This window comes from Cupressus sempervirens, chromosome 6 (assembly GCF_028749045.1).
Source record: "Cupressus sempervirens isolate cs-2001-9-10 chromosome 6, ASM2874904v1, whole genome shotgun sequence".
NCBI classification, from domain to species: domain Eukaryota; kingdom Viridiplantae; phylum Streptophyta; class Pinopsida; order Cupressales; family Cupressaceae; genus Cupressus; species Cupressus sempervirens.
This window is the reverse complement of record NC_143123.1, coordinates 131,908,473-131,930,656: the sequence shown is the minus strand read 5'-3', so window position 1 is coordinate 131,930,656 and position 22,184 is coordinate 131,908,473. Positions and strand designations below refer to the sequence as shown.

Here is a 22,184-nt window from a genome sequence, read left to right as displayed (position 1 = left end):
GGAACATCATGCCTTTTGGGCTCAAGAATGCCGGTGCTACCTACCAAAGAGCAATGACCACCATTTTCCATGATATGATGCATAAAAATATGGAAGACTATGTTGATGACACAATGGAAAAATCTAGAACATGAGACACGCACCTTCAAGACCTTAGTTTGATATTGGACCGTATGGAACAATTCCAACTTAGGCTAAATCCAAAAAAGTGTGCCTTTGGTGTCACTTTGGGAAAGTTGCTATGCTACATTATCTCAACAAAAGGTATTGAGGTTGATCCTAAAAAAGTCCAAGCTATCATGGATATACCTCCTCCAAAAAATATCAGTCAACTTAGAGGTCTACAAGGACGTCTACAATCCATTAGAAGGTTTATTTCTCAAATGGTTAATAAAGCTCAACCTTTCAACAAGAATTTGCACAAAGGTTCTACTCATATATGGAATGATGAATGTCAACAAAGTCTAGATTAAATCAAAGGGTACATGGAAAAACCTCCAATTTTGATGCCACCCATCCTAGGCAAACCTTTCATCTTATATATCTCAACTATAGCTTCTTCTTTAGGAGCCCTATTAGCCCAAAGTGATGAGACTAGCAAAGAAAGGGCCATATATTATATTAGTCAAAGTTTGGTTTCATATGAGATGAATTATACCATCATTGAGAAAGCTTGTCTTGCAGTGGTCATTACTTGTCAAAAGCTTCGACATTACATGTTGGCACATACAATCCACCTAGTTGCTAAAATTGACCCTTTGAAAGATCTGTTAAGCAAAGCTGTGCTTACTAGTCGTCTAGCTAAATGGATGATGATTCTTTTAGAATTTGACATTAAGTATGTCGAATGTAAAACCATCAAAGGATAAGCTATAGATGATCAACTAGCTAATTTTCCTGTAGAGGATACAACACCCATACAAGCTGAATTTCTAGATGCATCAATAATGTACATCACTGGGAGAACTTGGAAAATGTTCTTCGATGGTTCTCACACACAAAATGGAGCTGAAGTTGGTATGTTGTTTGTTTCTCCTCATGGGTATATGATTCCCAAATCTTACAAACACTTGTTCCCTTGTATAAACAACATGGTAGAATATGAGGCTTTAACAAATGGGATCAAGATGGCTCTTGAATGGAGAATACCTGAATTGAATATCTACAGGGATTCCCAACTTGTTATTAACTAGGTGAATAATGACTATCAAATGAAGGATAACAATTTGATACCTTATAAAAAGTTGATCGATGCTCTAAGGAACTACTTCACTTTTGTGGAATTTCAGTGAATTCCTAGGGCAGAAGACAAAGCTGTTGATGTTATGGCTACTCTAACATCTATTCTCCAACTACAAGAACATGAATCTTGATTTGAGTTCCTGGTGGAAGAACTGCATCATCCCGCCTATGATTCCCCCAATAATCAAGTGATCTACACTGTTGTAGGTCATGATTCTTCTTGCTATGCCGACATCTTCTCTTACTTGCATGATCAAATTGTTCCTAAGAACCTCACGTGCAACCAAAAATGCCAATTCCTTCGTAATGCCTCACATTACATTTTGGTCTCTGGTGACTTGTATAGAAAGGGTCTAGATGGAACTTTTCTTAGGTGTTTAGAGATAGAAGAGTCCAAAAAGGCACTTGCCAAAGTCCATGATGGCATTTGTGGGGCACATTCTAATGGCCTTGCACTTGCTTGAAAGCTGCTTAGAGTAGGTTATTACTGGCCAACTATGCAAGCTGATGCTGTTTGTTGTGCCAAGTCTTGTAAAAAATGTCAACTCCATGGGAACTTAATGCATGCTCTTGGACATGAGTTGATCCCTTCTATGACATATTGGCCATTTCAACAATGGGCCTTTGACTTGGTCGAAAAAATTCACCCAAGTTCCTCTAGTGGCCACAAGTTCATCATAACAACAATTGAGTATTTCACTAACTGGGTCAAAGTTGTGTCATTATCTGCTACTATAGGCAAACATGTTGCCCTATTCATACTAAATCACATCATTTGTTGATATGGTATTCCTTCCTCTATTGTCATTGATAATGGAGGACAGTTAAAAAATAAGGACCTGAGACAACTATGTAAAAAGTTTAAGATCAAACAACACTAGTCTTCTATTTATTACCCTCAAGGGAATGGTCAAGAATAGGCCTCCAAAAAAACATTGCTGAAAAATCCTACATCGCATAGTTCATAAGTCTAGGAGAGATTGGCACCTATAGATAAATCTAGCACTTTGGGCCTATAGAACTATTATTCATACTCCTACAGGGGCCACATCCTTTTCTTTAGTCTATGGTTCTGAGTTTGTTTTCCCATTAGAAGTAGAGATCCCCTCTTTGCGAGTCTCTTTGCATGCATTGATAACTGATGAAGACCATAGAGCTATGCAAATACAGGAATTAGAGACCCTTCATGAGCATTGTAAAGTAGCTTTTTATCACATGAGGGATTATCAGAAGCACACGTCTACTAAGTATAACAAAACGGTTCATCCACGTGAGTTTCAAGTTGGTGACCTCGTGCTTAGAGAAAATCCAAAGAATCAACAACATCAAGAGCAAAAGGGAAAGTTTGAACCTAATTGGTTAGGCCCATACATTATTATAGTAACATTTGGGTCTAGTGCTTATCAATTGTCTACTCCTGAAGGTGAAGAGCTTACAGAGCCTATCAATGTCCTACACTTAAAGAAGTTCTATGCTTAAAGGCCTATTGCTCAACTATCTTGTACATATTTATGATCCTGAAAAAAATCCTAAAAATCAAAAAATGTCCTGAAAAATGATCATCTTAGTGAAAACCTAGCTATAGGCTCTTTGATGTATCACCAAAAAAAATCAAAAAAATCAAAACTACAAAGAAAAAAAAAAGTCCTGGAAAAAAAAAACACCAAGTGGTGAAAACCTGGAAATAGGCACTGCTTGAGACCCTTGCACCTATGTCTATCAGTCTCAATCACTCATCCTGCTACACATTCCTTGGCTTGGGATTGTTTCTTGTTCTCATCTTCAGGGCATCACTATTTAGCCTACTTGGGATTTCCTTGTGCACTAGGGTTTCTTTGGCAACTCACAAAACAATGTTTCTCAACACTACCCCCCAACTAGACATCAAGTGTTTCTCAACACTTTCAAATAGTTTAGCTACAGTCTCTGATGTTGTGATATTTCTCACTATCAGGATCAAGTCTTGAAGAAATAGCGAAGTGACTTACACACTTAAATGATTGAGCTATGTTGATCTTTATTTACTTTGTGTGCTGTCTATGATGATTTTTTTACTATGTGTTCTCTCCCTAATAGTCTCTCGAGGATGTTATTGACTAGAAGACTAGGGGCATGGGGCACATTTTCTTGATTTCTGCTTGTGGGTATACTTTATTTGTTTATAGTGTTTTAAGTGTTTCATGCAGATCCTATTTGACACATGGACTTATAAATGTATGACTATCTTCTTTGAAAGACCGCAATCGGGGGTTATCCCAGCGCTTATGCCTTGATACAGGTGTAATCTTGCTATACTAAACTTAGGGAATCTTATCGTGTAGTCATCTTGACTTCTGTCTTTGATGCTTAGATTAGATTTCCACATATCTATCTGATATTGATCATATTCATATCCTTATAGTTATACTAGTGATGGTTATATGATCTCACGATGTCCCTAATAAACACTCAATGATGAAATACGAGTCTAAATGTTATGTGTCCCTTGCCGGTAAACCACTTTGCATATTAGCTTGCATTTTAGGTTCATTATATATATATATATATATATATATATATATATATATATATATATATATATATATATATATATATATATATATATATATATATATATATATATATATATATATATATATATATATATATATAATTTTTTCTAATCTAGTCTTGCATTCCTACACATGGGGAGAACTCTCTCTTTATCCTTTTTGTGGACTTGTCAGCTAACTGCTTTCATGTTCTTCTTTGCTTTCTTTATCATGTCTTTCACCTTCTTCATCTTTCATTTCATATCTATCTTGTTATCCTGTCATCACAAAGGGTTAATCTAAACATCACATTCAATCTATCCAAGTGTCACATATTTTCAGAAACATAAAAGTCTATATCATACACATAAGAGCTAAAAACATCATACATAAGAGAGACACATGAGCATAATTATCCAACCAAATGCATACATGAGCAAGAAACAGAAATAGAAACATCACATGGAAACTAAAACGCTAAAACATCCATTTGAGACAAGTACACAAGATTGCCAATCGAATCCAGTATCTCATATATATATATATATATGTATATATATGTATATATATGTATATATATATATATATGTATATGTATATATATATATATGTATATGTATATATATATATGTATGTGTATATGTATATATATATGTATATGTATATGTATATGTATATATATATGTATATGTATATGTATGTATATGTATATGTATATGTATGTATATGTATATGTATATGTATATATATATGTATATATATGTATATATATGTATATATATTTATATATATATGTATATATATGTATATGTATATGTATATGTATATATATGTATATGTATATATATATATATATACATATATACATATACATATACATATACATATACATATACATATACATATACATATACATATACATATACATATATATATATACACAAGATTGCCAATCGAATCCAGTATCTCATATATATATATATATATATATATATATATATATATATATATATATATATATATATATATATATATCAATATGTCACAGTACATATACAAAAAATGAGATCCAAAATCTGGATATCTGTCTCAAAAATACATGATGTACACTCAAAATGTCAAAATGTTGATATTAGCCTATGACTGATTCCCACCCTCTACAATAAGTGGAGGTGGTAGCCCTGGTGGTGGAGCCTATCTCCTATTTGGTGGTTGTACTGCACCCTCTGATCTACCCACCTGCTCTGAGTAATCAAGTAGTCCCTGCCCTGGTGGCACCACACCCTTGTAAGTGGCATAATAGTATGCGACACGGGGACCATGATGAACTGCCTCTTGTTGTGCAACATCCCTCTCCCTGTGGAGCTCATCTCCTCGTGCTCGCTCGAGCATCCATGAGTTGTTGATCTCGCACTGCAATGGTAACCCAAGCTGCCAGTAACTCTACCTCTAAAGTGCAGATCCTAACATCTTGCTCGTCATCACCCCCCTAACCGGCTGCTCTGGCTTTGCCTTTGCTCTCCTCACTCACCATCACCTCAGTGATACCTCCCCCTCCTCCTCCTCCATCTCCCTTGCAGCTTGTGCCTGCATCCTCCTCCTCCTTGATCAGGATCCCTCTCCAACCTCCATCCACCTCACACCCTTGCCTTTGCCTTCGCCTCTGCCTCCACCGCCTTCGTGTGCCCCTCCTATAAGTAGTGCATTAGGCTCGGTGAATCGTGGAAATGGGTGCCTCTGCCTCTCATATAAGTATTTAGGATCTGCCCCTGCATCTTCCACATCTGGGAGATAATCCCAGTGAGTCGGCACTAGAGTCGGTGTATCCCATACTGCTGTATAGTAATCCAACATTAGCAACCATCTTCGTGCCTCATCTGACCACATTTGAGCATAGGTGGTAGTCTCCACCGATATCACCTGCCACTCTGCAAACAACTACCATACCTGACTGATCACAAATCACTCCACCACATCTGTCATCCTCCCCACCAGTGGCCTATTGTATCTCATATAGTCCAGCTCCCATGCATCAGACCATCTGTGGCACTCTCAGTAAGGCCGCCATGTGAATGTCGTCAGCTCATCAAAGACCCACTGATAATAGATCACATCCCCACTATGTGTTTGGGGGATAAATCCTCTATAACCAAAGATGTACGATTGGCTCTGCTCTCATGGCTGCACTCGTGGCCGGATCACCGCAATGTGCTCCCAAACCCAGATCTGTACCACTACTACACCACATGCCCATGAGTGGCCCTCATGATACACTATCTCATGTAGCTCATTGTACATCTTTGCCAGTATCGTAGGTCCCTATGCCATCCTACGTGGCCATGCAATCAGATCAAATACCAGTCAACCCCATCCTAGTGGGAAGCCCTTCTGGCCCTTGTCTGTCACTAAAGCTTAAGCCACCAATGAACATAGCAAGCTGGGAAGAGAGAAATCTGCTCCATACTCCACAATCAACCGCTCCCAACCCAGATGCTAGTCTAAGATAGTGACATCATGAAACAACTACTATGTCACAGCCTGCCCCTTTATCGGGGTTTGATCATAGTATACTTGCGACATCTCTAAGGTTAGCATCAGTCTCTCTCACATCAGTATTTGCAAAACATGACAATAGCAACCAATCAAACAACTTACTAGCTCACCTTGACATGGCACTCGAAGAATGTGATAGACGTCCTCTAATGTAATAGAGGCCTCACTAGTCAGTAGATGAAAGGTGTTATGCTCGTTGTGCCATCACTCAGCCAACATTGTCAACAATCCATGGTTTGCCTGTATATGGGGCATCTGTATAACCCATCACAAACCTATCACATATATGGCCCATGCTCATCATCACTCAGATACTGCACAACACGCAACCCCACCACTTTGGGGGCTTTGATCACTAGCGTTGGGAATACCTCCTGTTAGCACACAACATGTACACGTCAATAACACATCAAAAATGTAATCATAATGTAAAAAATTCACAAAAACATGCTAAAACATAGCTGTGTGATACTTTTTCATACTACCATAATTTGTTGACAAAGTATCGTACGATACTCTTTCTAAAGACATGTAACACAATTCTATCGTGCAACATTTTGCACCATTTCATGCGACATATGGGTATGTCCCATACAATAGATTACATTACATGTGTACAATACATTTAGGGTAAAAATCTACCGCATGATATTTATCAAAGTACTTGTGTGATACTTTTTAGGTATCGCGCGATATTCTGCAAAAAACCCTGAAACCGTATGAAATAACACCACCAAAAGCTCAAAAAAGTGACAAAAAGTTGTTACTTAACAGCGCCCCATTCTGCTCTAGCCGGTTGTGCAACTAGCTACGTTCGAAATGGTGTCGGTGAAGCGAAATGTTCACTAAAGCCATCATAGCTTCTCAACCACTCACAAGCTCTCAACAACTCACAAAAGACAAAATAAATTTGAAAATGACACTTGGGCCCCTTTTATAGCTTCTAACACCATTTTGACCTAATTTTCAAACCTCTCAGAATTGCACGAAAACTGCACCCTTGGCTAATTTCAATGTCTTGGATCCATTTTTGGGATCAAAATCAAAATCCGAGTTCATCTTGATGGTCAAAATTGGATTTTAAAATTCTACCTTCTTCTAAGTAGTTAGTTAATTTTCTGAGGTCTACTCTCCAAATTATCGTTGGGGGATCTTCATTTCTTCATGTCTTCATCATTCCCATGCTTTATATCTCCTTCTACTCACCTTTTCATGCTTCCAATCACTTTTCTACTTAGTTTGACCTAGTTTTTATGCTTTATCCTTTGTGGTCAACTTTGGTCAAACTGGGGCATTCTATCACTTCTTAATAGTCACCCTTTGGTTCTAATCATTCATTTATCATCTTGGACATTGTTATATTTCAATTTATTCATATCTAGCTTATTTTTGCATTCTCCTCACCTCATTTCGATTTCGATCCTAAGGGGGCAGACATACTCTATCATCGCTTGCCACAGCTGTCTATTTCTTAGGAGCATGTGATTGACCTTTTCGCTTGCTCTTGATTTTTTTACTTTGCTAGATGTTAGCATCCTTCTTGGATTCTAACATCGTCTTTCTTTTCCTAGTTTTCAGTACTACTGCTATTAGTCTATACATTCAGGATTTGCTATCTCTTTCTACATTTCGTTCTTCGAAATCAAATATCTATATCTATTGCTACCTACTTGGCTTATGTTTTCTTTGACATAACGTGTTTTCAGATTGATCACACATTAGTCAAAGAGGGCCAAATGTAATCACCTATAAATGGTCATCTAGACTATTAGCACCCTTCTCAACATTTTGATTAATTTAATTAATTATTTACTTAGACCAAATTGCTAATAATCAATTAATTTGATTATAACCTATGGTTTGACTATGCTATCCTAAGTTCATTATTTAATTAAAAGAACATGTCCCCTTTTAATTAAATAAAAAGACCCCATTCTCCTAATCCACTTAAAGTGCACACATAAAGTTCTTTTCTATCTTTGAAATTAAAAGAAAAGCTTATGATAATTTTTTCTTATATGATAAGTCAACTCATTTTTCATTGGCTGACTTGTGTGTGCACACAGATCCCTCCCATTTTCAATTTCAATCGTTGATCATCCACCCTCTCAATCTTGATCTCTACTGTCTGTATGACTTTAAAAGGAAGAGGGTTTCTCCCCACAAAGGATCCACACTCTTGAGTATTGTTATGTTGCAAGATTTTTGTTTGAGTGCTTGAGAGCTTTTGTGGAGAATATCATCTTCTTATCTTCATTCCTCTCATTCATAGCATTTTGTTTACATGGCATCCTAGCTTAGTTTGCATATAGTGTAGTTCTTTTGCAAGTAGCTTAGATCACATAGTCTAATTAGGATGGTTGTAATACTTTCATTTGTGTAGCTTAGTTGCATTATGCATACCATTTTAGCATAGTTGCATTCTTTCATTAGATGCATCAAGAGTTCTTTGGCACTAGCATTCTTGCTCTTGCTCAAAGAATCTCCCATTTCATGGTTTACTAGCAAGGGTTGCATCTTTAAGGCTCAAGTGAGAGCCATTTTATGCTTATTTGTATGCTTTTGTACTCCATGACTAGGAAGCCCTAAGTTGACATTCAAGCTTTCCAATCCATGGAAAACCTTGGATAGAAGGGTTTAGGGAAGTGCACTCATTTTAGTGTACAATATGTAGATTCACAATTGAATTTAGATATCATTATCACAACTAAATCTTAAACTTTAATAGTCAATCATTACCATATCACATCAAACTAATCAATAAAGTTATAATGTATATTATATAAAACCTTATTAGTTCCTACCAAAGCCAGGAAACTATTGTATCCATTCAGTTTATTTTTTCAATTGAACTGTACGTTGTGAGTATTGGACCCCACCTTATGTACTCATTCATGTTGGTATGATCAAAATCAAAGATGATTTATTTCTGTTTCTCGCAAATTCTTGTTTAGAGCAGTTTATTCGATTTGCATGGAAATTTGTATGGCTTTGGGTACATATTTAATGTGTTGATGTTATCTGGTTGTAAATTTAATTTGCATCAATTTTTAATATTACATTTACTATTTGACATAATTAAATATATATTTTATATGTCTTTTAGAAAATTAAATGATTTTGTTTGATATTTTTTAACACAATAATATATTAAGGTTATAATACATACAATATTATAAATAATTAAAACCTTTAAATATTTTTATTTTTAGATTATTAAATATATTTAGTTATATTTTTCTATTATAATATAATTTATTAATAATATAAATATAATAGAAATTATTTACATAATTAAAAAATGAAAAATAATAAACTCTTTGATTCTGATTAATATTTTTAAAAATTGCTGTTGTGATATTTTACAAAAAAATTTATCATCAATATTTTAACTTACATTTAATGTCTTTTTATTTGACTATTTACAATTTAATTTCCAAAATTAAATCAATTGATAGATAGTAGTAGAATTTTAGAGTTACATTTGGTTGGATCATATTATCTTTTTAATTTAGATTACACCAATTTCTCCCAAATTGTCTCATATACAGTGATTTGGTTTGGTTATGTTTGCAAAACTGAACTACATAATAGGTATAATGTATTATAGCCTTTTAATCTAATTTTTTAGAACTATGTGTACATTTTTGTCTTCATATATTATCTGGATCTTTATGTATATAAATGTTGTCCTCCAAGTTTTATAAATCATGTTTGACTTAATTATTCATGATATTTTAAATTATATTCTTTACTTTATAGTAATGTTACTTGCATGCTAAAAAAATTAATTCAATTTTTTTGTAAAATAAGTCGAGAGGTATCTAATTTTAAAAGAATTAATATAAATTTAGTAAATATTGTATGCAAATGAAAACAAAAATTCCATGAATAAACTATTGTATTTATTTTTATATATTCTATGCGTAGAAGTTTTACGAGACTGTGAGCAAATCAAATTTAGACAATGATTTATTTCACCATGTACAAATTTAAAAAAAAATCATATTCCATAAAATTCATAGGAATAAAAAAAATGCATATTTTTATTTTGTTTTTCTAACATGTAAATGAATGTCAAATTTTTTTTCAAAATGAAAAATGTTTACATTGAAGATTGCTGCCACTGTAGAAAGCCTCTCAGCTTAATTATAGTTTTGAAAATAATACTTTTTAAAATCTTGATTTTTTTGTCATTCTCTTCCAACTATTTCTTTTTATTGCTATAACACTTATTATCCTCCTTTCCATCTATGACCTCTTTTAACTGTTTGTCTACATCTTCTTTCACTCTTATTTCATTTTCATCCATATATCTATAACACTTATTATCCTCCTTTCCATCTATGACCTCCTTAGCTGTTTGTCTACATCTTCTTTCACTCTTATTTCGATTTCATCCATATATCTATAACACTTAATTATCCTCCTTTCCATCTATGGCCTCTTCAGCTTTCTGTCTACATCTTATTTCACTCTTATTTCAATTTCATGTATATCTACTTTCGCGCTTCTCTTCTCTAACCATAATTGTGTCTCTTTTTTTAATTCCTAATTAAATTCTGTGTTTATTTGTGATGTGAATATCAGAATTTAACTGTGTGATTTTGAGTCAAACTCGATGACCCATGTTTCTCAAACTCGATGACCCATGTTTCTGTGTTTATTGACAATAAACCTATATTACCTGCGATGGGAAGCATTTTTTTCGTCACAAAAATACCGAAGAAATGGTGAAGAGTGTGGGTGCTGACACACCACTCCCACAATTGGCAAAGTGCGAGCAAAGAGCATACGAACACATTTTTCAGTGTCCAAGTCAAACAAAATAACTTAAGAAAAAACACAGCTGGACCACCAAATTTTAAACCGTGCAGATTATTATCAAATCGTAGGGAAGCAGCAGGAAGTGTTTGAAAGACAATCTTCACGCGGGTTGCAGAGTTTATGAAGTTGCGGCTATGGAGACCATGTTCAGATGTCATGTCTCAGAAGCTGCATTTGGAGTGGATTCGAGAATACCCACTTCTTCGTTTAAAAGATTTTGGGCGCTTTCGGTACCGACAAATAAACAGCAAGCAAGCCCTCGGGTGTATCTTCCCACGCTCTCCAACAATAAAAAGGATATTTCACTTCGTTGCAGAGCAACCCAGGTTGCAGTACCCAATGCAGCCCCTCCAAGATCCATATCTAAGTAAGCCGTAGTTTTTCCTTTATTTTTTCGTGGCACAAAAGCCTTATGCACACACAAGTATGTATGGAACACTTGCATTTAATAACCTGCACATATATAATATATATGTTCTGTACACTTATGCGAATACATGCCTTTACATATTCTATCTATATACGTTTGCATACATACAGTATGAACTCTATTAACATTTGTGTGTATACACTGTGTATATATACGTTTCTGCTTGTATATATCTCTATGCATATCTATTGAGTAATACAAATGCATATGTATTTAGGCATATGCACATGTATGCACTTAACACACACTTCCACATACATAGATATATATGTATGTGAATCTGTGTCTGAGTGATTTGAATATAAACAAGGTAAATGACGCACAATCTCTATGTTTGTGGGGATGGAAGTGGGATGATCAACCGGACAACAGGGCTGTTTGCTGGGATACATGTGTACATGAATGAATGATTTTAATGTTGTTTACAAATTAACTCCACATTCCTTTTTATTTCTGACCTCCTTTTATAAATCTTGATTATAAAGGACTAATCAGTCCCAGCCTTAAATTTACTCCATATTCCTTTTTATGTCTGACCTCCTTTTATAAATCTTGATTAGAAAGCTAGCTGTTTGGTTGGTCTCATATTCGTGAAATATATGATTTTTTAAAGTGAAAGTTGATGATGCAACCGATGTGCATTGAACAGGGTTAAGCGACACACAATCTCTGTGTTTGTGGGGGATGAAAGTGGGATGATAAACCGGATAGCAGGGGTGTTTGCTAGGAGGGGATACAACATTGAGTCATTGGCTGTTGGACTGAACAAGGACAAGGCACTTTTCACCATTGTTGTATGTGGCACAGACAGAGTATTGCAGCAGGTTACCCAACAGCTTTATAAGCTTGTCAATGTTTGGAAGGTCAGTTTTCCGTCTTCCTAGAAATTAGGATAATTGTTTTACAAATGCAAACAATTACAATAATTTCATACATTCAAGTTGTATAATGACTGATGAAATTGCAAGGCACATTATCCAAAATCACTTCCGCCTAGCCAAAATGGTATTTGATAAAACAAAGTACTATGTTGTTTCCCATCTTCCTGTGCTATATTCTTTAACCCCCTTAAAAAGATTCATGGTGAGCAAGGTAGTTATTTGCGTCTGGCCAGCCAAACTTCAAGTATAGCTGGTATGCACTTGCAACTGCAGATGATATTTGTACTCTGTCATGTTTCATCTTATCACACGTTGGGTGCCTATGGGACACATCCTGAACTTGGGATGCATTTCAACCTTGTGAAATACACCTAAACCACACATTCTAGGCAAAGACTTGTCGAAAACAAAATGTTAAAAAGTTTGAATAGTACAAATAAGTGTTATATTAGGATTTAACAAAAACATGTTGCAGTTTACATGTGGTTTGATTTTTAACATATGCTTAGTTGCTGGTTTGGGTTCGGGTACAGATTTGGGTTCGAGAATCCGGTTTATGGATTCGTGACTTTTTTTTCCCATTATGATTCATGAGGATTTGTGAGTTTATATATATATATCTAAGATATTGATGCGTCTGGAAAAAGGTCGGATGTGAGTGTGGATGCTTCCTGATGTGCGGATGCATTAGAAAGCTGCACAGGTGCTGGCAATCATCATTTGAAAACGGATTCAACTGAAGTTAAATAAAAGTGAGGGTGTCGTTTAGAGTAGAAATGATACGTTAACAAAGCAGTCGTGGAAGTGAATACAGACGAAAGAGGCACCCATTCTTAATTCATTGGCGACTACAGCTTGCATTGCAGCTTGGATTGTCAACGCTACATTTGGATGTGTAATATTGTAAAACGTCGAATTGAGTTGCCCCTTCACTTTACTCAAACTTAACAAAATCCATGCAATACACGCAATTAGGCTACCTATCATCATCATTGCTTCTTCTGTAGAACAAGAGATATACCCCATTGACTTAAATTGATAAATCGCTGGTGAAGAGCTTGTATAAGTTTTGGTCATTTATAGTTGCTGAGGAGGCTAATCTGAAATGTCTATCTAGCTGACAAAATGGCAGTTTATATTAATTTATTAATCATTTAAAACTTATAATACAATGAGATTGTAATTTTAATTTAATATTAAATAATAAATAAATGTCTAATAAACAACCATTTTGTCGGCTGGGTAGACGCTTCTAGCTAATATGCCCATTAGTGTTGAAATTGTCATTGAAAACAGTTAATGTTAATGTGGGGCCTTTTGCCTCTGCATTTGACTAATTTCATAGGGCAGATTACTAGATTCCTCATCTGATGGTCCATACGTCAACAACTCTCAATCAGTGGGATAATGTTTGTATATTAAGTTAATTATAGTATATTCTGTACCAAAGTAATGAGAATTGGAATTGGCAAGGCCAATTCGAATCGTGAATTGGCCATGAATCGGCAAATTTAAAAAACCTTTGAGATTTAGAGATTTCAACAATTTAAAACTTATTTTAATACACCCTTTATTGAATATAACTTAAACACACTATAACATCATCAAATAGAGGTTAACAACATATATAAACATGGAACATAAATGATAAATCCATCACATACGTAACTATGTTACACGTAAAATGTAAATTGTAGGCTGTAGCTCAAGTAAAAAGAAATCATAGGATCATAATGATTCAAATCATAGAATGTATGTAAGATGAAGATCCATAAGACATCAAATCATAAATGTATGTAAGAATCTAAGATGAAGATCTATGAAACATATGTATGTAAGAATCTAAGATAAAGATCCTCTCTTCTAGTCATGTTAAACAATTAGAAGGCCCTTTAGGGTTAAAACAAAGAGGAAAGACAAAAATTATATTAAAAAAACATGTGTTCTTATTAAAACAATGTCTTCGCTTTTGGCTGCTTGCGGCGATTCATGACAAAAAATTGGTGATTTGATTCACCAGCTCCAAAAAAATCACCTGGCCACGATCCCAAACTCATCCATTTCCCCCCAAAAACAATTATAGGATCTATATTTTTCCTTGAGATGCATAACCCAAGCTGTCTCCTAACATTTGCTCCCACCTTTGGATTGTTGAAGATCCTATTGAATGCCCTCTTATATCCACTAGCAACCTTAGCATCTCTATAAGGTGCCATTCTACCAAGCATAGCAAGTACCGCTGGGCTAAATACCTGGGGGAGAGAGCATAAGCTAGGAGATGCAAAGGAGTAGTCATCTTGTTCCAATGGTGAAGGACAATTGTTCCCACCTTTTTGTATAAGGTGTCTGTTATGTCATTCTCTCTCCTTTGAATGACCTAGGATATGAATAACAAATGATTTTCATGTAAATTATCTTGATGTAAGTTATGTAAATTAAAACTATTTAAATTTAGCTATATCTTAATAATAATAAACTTGGATAGAGGATTGACAATTGTATTATAACTTACCACTTTGACTTTCTCCAACATGGTGTCCATGGCATCATATATGTACCCTAAGCATAGCCATGATAGGATTGGTGAATTCTGATATGTATTCCGCTCGAGTCCACCAATCATCATCCAATATCATTGCCTTGACCTTTTCGGCCCTTGTTCTATTGGATTGTTTCCAAATGCCCCATTGATTGTTAATGAACATTCGTGAGAATGCTTCCTTCACCCCCACAAGTTGTCTAAGGATGTGTGATGCAAAGCGGATTTCAGCCACCTAAAAACATGTTAATCGTAAGTTAGCGACACATTTAGTTATGTAACACATGACATAAATTGATATTTCATAAAGTAAACTAAACAAATTAAATTTTAAAATTTACCTTCAATAACTCCAATTCAGAGAAAGTTCTGAAAATTGCTTGTGACATATGGTGGTTTGCCACAAACATTTGAATCTCCTCACCCTCATCATATGTTTTCTTCACCCAATCTATTTAGGTGCCAATGACTTGTATCACCAAATTGAGAGAATGGACGGTGCACGGTGTTAAAAAATATGATCATATCTAGCCTCTACCAATGCACTTGCAGCCCTGCAAACTTTTGCATTGTCCGTAACAACTTGGACAACATTATTACTACCCAATGCCTCTATGGAATCAATGAGAATGTGAGCAATAAATCCAGCATCTTTTACTTGACCCTCACAATCAACCGCCTTCAAAAACATTGCCCCTTTGTAGGACACAACAATAACATTAATCAAAGGACTATTTTTGCAATCTTTCCATCCATCTTAGATAATAGACACACCTGTTTGAACCCAAGAATCTCTCATGGGTTTGAGTCGAGTCTCTTCATTCTTTCTCTCATTGTGCAATAAGGTCGTGCGCAACTTCTCATATCTAGGGCCATGTTATCCAGAAGGTGCACTAATTATTCCGTCCACCATCTCCCTCCAATAAGGTGATCTAACTAAGTTGAATGGAACAGCATTTGCAAAGAGGTAATGTCTAACTTTTTCATCAGCTAGATCTCTCAACTCATTTTGAAAAGCCTTATCTAATGGGCCTCTCTTGCTGATGTGGAGTTGGGCTTTTTGTACATCTTCATCATCCTCTGTAGGTGTAGGCGAGAGAGGACTTGTAGAGGCTTGGTGAGTGGGTGGTGGCAATGTTTTTTCCCACTAGAACTTTGTTTCCCTTTTGAAGCTATCTTATCATCATTTTCATGTTCTTTTAAAAATGCTCCTATTTGCCCAACTGACAACCCTTTCTTATCAGGCCCCATACACATATTAATACCTTTATCCCCAGGACCCAAGAAATGAAGTTTAACTCTAGAGTAGGAGCTTCTATTTTGTTCTTGGCAAAAATTACATTTCCAAATGAAACCCCCACCTCCTACAATGTGGAATTCTTGTAGTCTGTCTCCATAAAGGAGACCCTTTATCAATTTTAAATTGTTGAGAACACTCTTCACCCGCTGAGCTTTGACTACTCATTCTTGCACTTACAATCTATAACAAAAATTTAAAAACAAAATTCTTCAAAACTTGTAGAAAACATGGAATCAATTTGAAACTTGAGAAAAACTTGAAACAATGAAGAAAAAACTAAAGAAAATGGTTCAAATATATACCTTCAACACTCAAATCAACCTTCAAGCAAGAATTTATCACTCCACAATCAATCTCCTTGGTATTTAATCACTTCACTTCAAACTTGCAAGAATGAAAGAGTTAAATGAGGGATCGAATGAGTCTAAAATGAATTATGTAACAAATAAAAAGGGGCGTTTTAGGGTTATGTTGAAAAAAACATAAAAAAAACTTTTATTTGTTTTTTTTTGGGCTGACATCTCATTTGGCCCGTGGGTTTGCATTTGACCTTGTGGGTCCAAGCAGATTCGCGAATCCACACGAACCCATAGGGTTAAATGCAAACCCTGTGTGAATCGGTTCGTGGACTCGAATCAGGAATAGACTTGGACCCGGTTCGCGCTCCAGATGCCCAAATCCGTAACTAGGAACATATATGGTAATTTTGAAGTATGGACATTAATAAACTTACCTTTCAATGTATGTTGTTTTATGTTTATTATTATGGTATTTTTGTGCATTAGGTGCTTGTTATAATCTTTAAGATTGCATTAATAAACTTACCTTTCAATGTATGTTATTTTATGTTTATTATTATGCTATTTTTGTGCATCAGGTGCTTATTATAATCTCTAAGATTGCATTAATAAACTCACCTTGTAATGTATGTTGTTTTATGTTTATTATTATGCTATTTTTGTGCATTAGGTGCTCATTATAATCTCTAAGATTCTTAATCGTTTTAATAGATGTATATAATCTAGGTTAGTGGGTTCCTTGTAATCCTTTCCTATATTCATATGGGTACAGATTGTGTTCAGGTCATAGGCTGGTTTCTCACTAGGTTCATCTAGGGTCCCTCCCAGGCATCCATGTAGGGACCTTGAGGGAACCTGAGCCATACCTAGGTGATCCCAAGGGCTGTCCATAAAAAATCAGGATTAAGTTATTTTACCTAAAGCATTTTTATAAATAATAAAGTGCTTGTGCATATGATCTTGTCCGTAGTGATATAATTGTGAAAATGGTATGCATCATGAAGGTTTGTGTGGTTTCAAAGGCCTTATGATTATACCCTTCTTGCACAAATTCATTAGCTAGGTTTTGATATATATCATTCATATCCTAACAAATAAAGAAAAGTTTAGTGGGGAGTAAAGTCGACCAAGAGAGCTGTGAGGGGATGGGAGTGAATCAGTTATCAAATTATTAAAACACTTATCAACCTTATTTATCCTTAACCATGTCAACAATATAATCAGCAACCATAAGAAGATATACATACACAATACACCAGATATGTTAACTAGGGAAACCCTAAATCAGAGGGAAAACCCCAGTGGGGATGGTACCCACAAAATGATGTACTAATATAAAAGTTCCTTGTAAGAGGATGGATTCTATTAGGAGCCAATGAAATACATTCAATACATATCAGTCCCTATTAGGAGACTTTGAATCCCTAGTAGGAGATTCCAACCCTCTTAGGAGTTGTGCCAACCTTGTTAGGAGTTCTAGAAGGGAGATGGACCCACTGTCCAAACAACTTCAGGGGCAAGACCATCGCACTCACTGTATTATTCCTTGCAGAATAATAGAAATGAATAACCTTAACTCCTTCTTTGTCCTCTTGAACGGACCAAACATCTTCTGATCTGAATACCAGATCATCAACTTTGCATCCAAATAATCCCTTGGATCGCTTACTCACATTTTACCAACTTCGTATATCACTTGTACAATTCACACTTCATACATAAATTATACACCTCACCACAAGGAAAATAACCTTCTTTTATACCATATTCTCAAAATAATTCCTCGAGTCGACCTTGAGGTTTTCCCAATTAATTATAATAGGACCTCATTAAGATATTGCAAAACATTACATCTTTTCGTAATTGAGAGTCATTGTCGGCTCAATCTTTACAACTTTTCACACATGCGACTACTGACACTGTGCACTCATTGACATCATCACCAGGCTGTCTACTATCACAGTCTAATTGCGCTTATCATGATTCTATCTCAGTTAAAAGATACAAATCAATCACCAGAAATCACTTATTAGGTACTTTGTCTGCTTACTGTCTTTTGTAATTCATGAATAACTTCCGCATGTCTTCAACTCTTTGTACGCGCACTTATCCACTTGATTAGGACACAATGTAGAATGCATCATTAATTGCACTTGATCTCATCATTAATACACAGTCCGTACGACCTCGGTTTCTGTCTGCTACTCTGCTAGTCTTCACAGAAACAATACTATGTTGACATCAATGTCAAACACATTCATGAATGCAACATGTCAATCATGCTATCCATCTATCCAATGCTTAAGATACTCCCCCCAAAGGAATACCATCAACATTCATGTTAATAATCTCCCCCTTTGGCGTTGATGGCAACATAGATGAAAAACATCTAAGTTCCAAGAATACCAAATCCAACTCTGTTGCTGTTCTCTTCTTTTCAAATCCTCTTCATCAATCAAATCTAAAACTCATTGGAACACTGCTCTGTCTGTGCTTTCTCATCTTTAGGATCGACATCAGCTGTTCACACTCTAATTCTCAGGAACAACTCTCCATTCTTATCTATCTTACATGGATGGTCATTAGTTTCACACTTCTCCCTCATTGACATAAATAAATCCTCGAACAATTATCCCTTATACACACGTCTCCCACATACTACCAGAAGATGTTTTTCATGTATACTTCTCCCCCATTGACTTCAATGACAAAGGCTTCATCATGTCAATCTTCTGCTCAAAGTTTTCAACCAGCTTTAAGTGTCCAAAGACATTGTTCAATACCAACTACCAAGAGTCCTTGATAACTCTGCTCATTTCAGATACTCCCCATACAGGAAGCATCAACATTCAATCCAGATAAACAATAGTACTTTGCACAACTGGACTGATGCATTTTCTGCATCATTTACTCAGAAGTAGGCAGGGGTAAAACCCCAAGCATACCTTGCAAATACTCAAATGTATCTTTAGGCAATGGCTTTGTAAAGATATCTGCAATCTGCTCATTTGTACTCACATACTCTAATTTGATCTCTTTCTCTGCAACTTTTTCTCTCAAAACATGATACTTAATAGATATATATGCTTAGTCTTAGAATGCAACACAAGATTCTTAGACATACTCATTGTACTTGTGTTATCACAATGTATGATAATAGGATTTGAAAATTCTATCCCAATGTCCTTCAACATCTACTTCATCCACATGATCTGATTGCAATTGTTTCCTGCTGCTACATACTTTGCTTCTGCTGTACTTTGTGAAATACAGTCTTGTTTCTTGCTTAGCCAAGAAACCTATCTTCCTCCAAGGAAAAATGCTCCACTACTGGTGCTCTTTCTGTCATCCATATTGCGTGCCCAATCCGCATCAGTAAATGCACACAAAGTAAAATCACTTGATTTGTCTTACCATAATCCAAAATTAGGTGAACCCTTCAAATATTTGAATATTCTCTTTATTGCTACATAATGTGAATCCTTAGGATTAGCTTGAAATCTTGCTACTATCCCAACTGCATTTGCTATATCTGGTCTGGTGTGAGTTAGATATTGCAAACCTCCAATCATAGATCTATACTTCTTTTGCTCAACTGTAGGTGTCTCATCTTTGCTAGATAACTTATGACCAGTTATCATAGGTGTATCAACAGGTTCACAACTTTTCAAGCCAAATCTTTTCAACAAGTCTTTCAAATACTTAACTTGTGATAAGAAAATACCATCACCGTTTTGTACAATCTGTAGACCCAAGAAAAATTTCATCTCAAATTCATTTTTCATTTTATTAGCAAATTTATCACTTGCTTCATTATTACCTCTAAAGATTATGTCATTCACAAATATTACAATAATCAACAATCCATTCTCAATTTCTTTCAATTAGAAATTGTTATCTACCATAGCTTTTGCAAATGTCAACTTTGCCAAATATTTGTCTAATCTAGCATATCAAATTGTAGGTGCTTGCTTTAGGCCATACAATGTTTTTTTTCAATTTGCATACCATGTCTTTTTCTTCTGTCAAAGGAAATCATTCAGGCTGCTCAATGTAGACTTCTTCTTCAAGTTCTCCATTCAGAAATGTTGACTTTACATCCATTTGATACACTTTAAACTTTGTACTTGCTGCATAAGCCAAGAACATTCTTACTGCTTCAAGTCTAGCAAAAGGGGCAAATGTCTTTTCATAATCTATGCCTTCTTGTTGTGAATATCCTTTGCATATCAATCTTGCTTTATTCCTCACAACCTCACTTTGTTCATTCATCTTATTTTTGAATACTCATTTAGTTCCTATAACATTCTTGTCTTTAGGTCTAGGAACCAATTCCCATGTCTCATTCTTCATAATCTGATCTAGTTCTTCCTTCATTGCTTGAACCCAGTGATCATCCGTACATGCCTCATTTGCACTTTTTGGTTCAACTTTAGAAATTAGACTCAATTCTTCATGTACTCTGTTTCTTGTCATAACTCCTTTGCCTTTGCTTCCAATAATCTGATCAACAAGATGATTTTTTATCAAATTTCTGTTCGGTGTAGGTGTTGCTGTTACAAGTCTTACTTCTTTTCTAGGTTCAAATCTTTGTTCAACAATTCGAACATCATTCTGCAAATCATTGTTAGTCTCGAAGGAAACTTCAATATTCTCTCTAACAGGTTTAGGATTATCTTCTTCTTCATCAGAGTTATAATCCAACATTCTTTCTTTAACTCCAAACTTTTCATCTACTTTCACATTTGCGCATTCAACAATAGTCTTAGTTCTTTGATTAAAACATCTATAAGCTTTGCTTTTCAATGAATAACCAAGGAACATACCTTCATTGTTTCTTGCATCAAACTTACCAATATCATCTCTCTTTACGTAACATTTACTTCCAAAAATTTTGAAATATTTTACTGAAGGTGCATGTCCAAGCCATAATTCATAGGGAGTCTTGTTTGGACCTTTTCTAATCCACAGTCTCTTCATGGTGTATATTGTTGTGTTGACCACTTCTCTCCAAAATGTCTTGGATACATCATTCTCAAACATCATGACTTTTGCCGCTTCTGTTACAGACCTATTTCTTCTTTCAGCAATCCCATTTTGCTAAGGAGTTTTAGGTGCTGATCTCTGTCTCTTGATACCATTTCTTCACAAAAGGTGTTAACTCTCTTGAAGTAAACTCTCCACCTCTATCTGATCTCAAACATTTTATCTTTACTCCAAATTCATTCTCAACTCTATTCTTGAACAACTTAAACTTTTCAAATGCTTTAAACTTTTCTTTAAGAAATGCTACACACATCATTCTAGTGAAATCATTAACAAAAATCATAAATTACCTTTCACCATAGGATCCTCTTGTTCTGGTAGGACCACTCAAATCTGTGTGAACAATCTTCAATTTTGCTGTGGTAGTGAACTTCCTCTCTAGGAAAAGAAATTTTCTTTTGCTTAGCTATAACGCATTCTTTACAAACAACATTAGTAGGTTTTACAATTTTAGATAAATCTTTCACAAAAAATGTACTACTAGCCTTCACAATGTTATCAAAGTTTATATGACAGAATCTTCTATGCCATAACAA

At 35.2% G+C, this 22,184-nt stretch overlaps 1 protein-coding gene across 1 annotated transcript in view; it reads left to right on the top strand.

Annotated features, from left to right (window-relative positions):
- The first annotated feature begins 11,192 nt into the window (after nt 1-11,192).
- Nucleotides 11,193-22,184, top strand: part of LOC149551574 (acetolactate synthase small subunit 2, chloroplastic-like) — a 99,382-nt gene continuing 88,390 nt past the window's right edge. Inside the window, exons 1-2 of the mRNA XM_089787080.1 lie at nt 11,193-11,520; nt 12,233-12,446. Of these exons, the coding sequence (XP_089643206.1) occupies nt 11,288-11,520; nt 12,233-12,446 (447 nt within the window). The 5' untranslated portion in view covers nt 11,193-11,287. The remainder of the gene's footprint in view (nt 11,521-12,232; nt 12,447-22,184) is intronic.